Source organism: Chaetodon trifascialis, chromosome 4 (assembly GCF_039877785.1).
Source record: "Chaetodon trifascialis isolate fChaTrf1 chromosome 4, fChaTrf1.hap1, whole genome shotgun sequence".
Lineage (NCBI taxonomy): Eukaryota > Metazoa > Chordata > Actinopteri > Chaetodontiformes > Chaetodontidae > Chaetodon > Chaetodon trifascialis.
Window position 1 is genome coordinate 20,046,233 of NC_092059.1, and position 4,071 is coordinate 20,050,303.

Genomic DNA, 4,071 nt, shown 5'->3' on the forward strand with positions numbered 1-4,071 from the left:
TTCTAAAGATTTATTCAACCCACATTATTGGACAAAATAACACGAATTAACTGGGTGTGCCAGAGGGTTTATCCTCCAGCATCTCGGGTTATGGTGTCTTCCTAAATATTTCTTTTATTTTTGATGTCCCTGATGAGGAGCCGGAGGTGTCAGTTAACGCCCCCTAGCGGCTCGATTCGAGTCCACTCCGAAGTGTTGTCAGCCTGAAGCATCACAAGTGCAACATCACACACAGAGACATCACACGGTCTGTGTGAGCGACTTGACTGCGGGCTCTCTGATCCACTGAGGCACGCCTGGGAGGGCTAGGCTGAAAGAGCCTGCTTTGTGGAGGCTGAACCTGGATCTGCACTCACACATGCCTGGAGCATACCACGACGGAAATAAATCAGACGCAAATATTTAATATGACAGCGATAAACGTGTTAACCAAGTCTGATGTTTTCTTTGGGACTTTGTATGTCAAATACCCCAACACACACACACACACACACACACACACACACACACACACACACACACACACACACACACACACACACACACACACACACACACACACAGAGCTGTATATAGCAGCTCCTCACATTGCTTTCCACATACACCTTTAATCAAAATGATATAGTCTGAGTGGACCGTGAAAGTGACCTCTGCTGCTGTCTGGACGTCTCTTTCAGTGCCTCGTTAAACTGTGAATATCAAACAACCTGCTTAGTTTATAAATCAAGTCGAATTATGGGAAAGTAAAACGACAGAAGTGATCGAGAGCTGGTTACAGAGCCCACAATCTCCATGTTTCTATTTCTTTTTTCATTCCTAGAATAGCTCGCGTTTCGATCAGATGAATAAACAACGGCAAAGGCAAATGATGCGCGTTCACGTGACAATCAGGCAATTTAACGAATTTTTTTTAGCACAATAATAATATCATGCTATACGTTACTTGTATTAGTAGGCTACCGTTCTTTCTAATAATGACAATAATAATAATAATAATAATAATAATAATAATAATAATAATAATAATAATAATGAATGAAATGCCACGGTGACATTGGGGAAGCTCTTTGCATCATCAGCACCTTCTTCAGTGTCTGAAAGTGAAGTGAAGCAGAGAGAGAGGCTCCTTTCTCTTTCTCTAGGGATCAGATAAATATAGCGCCTATAACCCCCTCACACACACGCGCGCGCACACACACACACACCAGCCCGGTCACCATTTGCTGTTTGTGTAAAAGTGATTAGCCAGACACAACTGCGAAACTGTTACCAAGCCGCAGAATATCCTGTAAAACTACACGAGCAGTGATGTAACGGTACATTAAAAGGGGTCTTCACTGCGACCTCCAGTCAGGGATAATTATCAGGAAAACACCCAGAAATATGGTAAAAAGAAAAGAATGAACAATAAGACTGTTTTATTATTTTACTCCTAAATGTTCAGATATATCACGCCGGTTTGTTTTAACATCTAAAATATGATGTTAGATTTATGTCATTCCGCAAATAGAGACCTTCCCTTTAGTAACTTTAACCTTCTTTTATCCTATTCTTCCAATTTAAAATCATTAGCTTGTAAATGTATGTTATTCTTCCTCACTCCATATTTCTCTCTCTTTTTTTAACATTCGGCACCAATTCTCGTTTCTTTAAAGAACAAATCCAAAAGCTTTTCTTTAAAATCTCACAATAAAGTCGCAACACAATCAAGAATGTAATACTAACCCGGACTGATACGGTGGACTGTGCAGCTGTTGTCATAAAAGAATAATTCAATTTCCCTTTGTCACACGGTAAGTAGGCTGGAATTATGATTTTACGTCATTACAAATACAAATATGAATTTGAATTATTATTTATTTTTACTCTTAACATCATGAGAATTGGATGAGAGTTATTATCAAGCCTGAAAATGATCACTTCAAGCACATAATATTTACAAGAGAACAACTTTTCTTGCATGTGTTAAATCTCAAAGACACAAATCGCATTTAAATTTCCCTGCTTTGGTTTTTTAATGCCTGCATAGCGCGAGATTTCATTTCTCTAAAAAGAATTGTCTTCCAGAATATATTCCTCATTAACTCTGTTATCAAACAATTTAAGAATGTTAATAACGAAAATTGATTTAATTCTTTCTTAGATTTATTTACAAATAAATTCAGTTTACAACACAATATAGCTACATAGAATTACATATATTTGATATTTTTTAATTATAAACAGACTATTTTTTTCAGAGCTTTTCGTGTCTTGTATGAAAAGGAAGCAAAAAAAATTTGTCCAGTTGAGCTTCCGATAAAAAAAGAAAATGTGAAATAATTATCACAGATCTCAAACAGGAACAAAAGAAATAAAGACGGTAAAAGTCAAACAGGTAAAATCATTCTTTTTTTCTTTTTACAAATATTTACAAATATTACCTGTACAGAAATATCTCCTTTTTCTTTTTTTCTCTGTGTTTCAAGAGTCTTTACATGGCTACAGAGTCCGCTGTATTGATTTGTGCTGTTCGCACTTCCCCCAGTGATAATGTCTCTATATAAAAATAAGAGTTTATTTTCTCTTGCTCTGAAGTCACTGTGAGGGCCATTTGGACACTGCCGCCGCCGTCGCTGAGGGTAAAACGTGTCCAGAAATAATGTTAGACGGTACGCTGAGGATGGGAGCGATAGCGGCTGAGGTCCGGGACAGAGAGAGGGACTGCGCGCTCAGCAGGGCCGACTGAACGGTCACCGGAGGCCGCAGGAAAGCCTGAGCAGCGCCCGGTGAGGACGAGGAGGCGCTGGAGACCCCGATGATGTTCTCTATACTGAAAGACGGTCTGTTCGAGGGCTCTGATTTGATCATGGACGCCGTGCTCAGACTGTTGAGCTGAAGCTGAAGACTGGGGCTGAGCTGGGAGTTGAACGCTTTCCTGTTCAGCTCCGCCGAGGGCAGGAGAGGGACGCCCGGGGGCAGCATGTGACCCACAGGGGGGATGTACGGGTACTGTAAAGCCGCCGGATGGGAATAAGCAGCCGGGTGGATCCCGTAGTGCCTCCCGTAGGGGCCCCCGAGGCTGTAAGCGCCGAAACTTTGCATCATGAGCGCAGTCTGGTCCCTGAGCATGTCCGGCTGAACCCTCTTGAACCTTTTCCTCCTCCTGAGGAAGCTGCCGTTGTCGAACATGTCCTCTGAAGCGGGGTCCAGGGTCCAGTAGTTGCCCTTGCCGGGGTTGCCAGGTTCCCGCGGGATTTTCACGAAGCAGTCGTTGAGGGACAAGTTGTGGCGGATGGAGTTCTGCCACGCCGGGAACTTCTCCCGGTAATACGGGAAGCGGTTGCTGATGAACTCGCAGATCCCGCTGAGGGTGAGCTTCTTCTGCGGGCTCTGGAGGATGGCCATGGTGATGAGGGCGATGTAGGAGTAAGGCGGCTTTACCAGGCTGCTTTTGGGCTTCTGGAGCCCGCCTCCCGCCGCTGCGCTCTGGTCCTGACCCTCTCCCTTTCCCGTGCCTGTCTCTCCCTCCCCGGAGCTCTCGCAGCACGGACTCCCGCCACCGGAACCGATCTCCTCCTTTTCCACCTCGATCTCGTCTTCCAGCTCCTCGTCGCCCGTTTCTCCGCGGAGGTCGTGCAGGATGCCTCCCCCCGGGCTGTCGCAGTCGCTGTCCACCCTCTCCATGCCCTCCTCGTCTCCCTCGCCCACCACGTCGATATCCACGTCCTCCGCTGTGAGCACAGTTTGGCCGGACATGTCGCTGGCTCTTTCGCTGCCTCCAGACAGGGTCATCTCACGGCTTACTTACACTTTTTTGTTGTTTAAAAAGTCTACCGGAGCCAAAAACAACCGAGCAGCAGGGTGTGATGGGTAGGTGGGACCAGCGCGGTCAGTGCGCACACACGGCGGGTCTGCTGGACTTCTGTTAGAACCTGTCAAGTGATCGGATGTCTCAAAAAAAAAAGCTGATTGCGGTTGAACCGGCAGCAAGCCAGTCAAGCCAAAGAGAAACTTCTCCAGATATCTCTCCACTCGGTAAGTGAGCAGGCCTGCGGAAAGCGGCGAGCTTCGAAGTTGTTTGGAGATGTT

The 4,071-nt window shown here is 45.1% G+C and overlaps 1 protein-coding gene across 1 annotated transcript; it reads right to left on the reverse strand.

Moving 5' to 3' along the window:
• Positions 1-2,421: 2,421 nt before the first annotated feature.
• On the reverse strand, positions 2,422-3,830 carry foxd3 (forkhead box D3). The gene has a single exon (XM_070961304.1). The coding sequence runs from the start codon at positions 3,772-3,774 to the stop codon at positions 2,578-2,580; it is 1,197 nt and encodes a 398-aa protein (XP_070817405.1). The 5' UTR covers positions 3,775-3,830; the 3' UTR covers positions 2,422-2,577.
• Between the last annotated feature and the right edge of the window lie 241 nt (positions 3,831-4,071).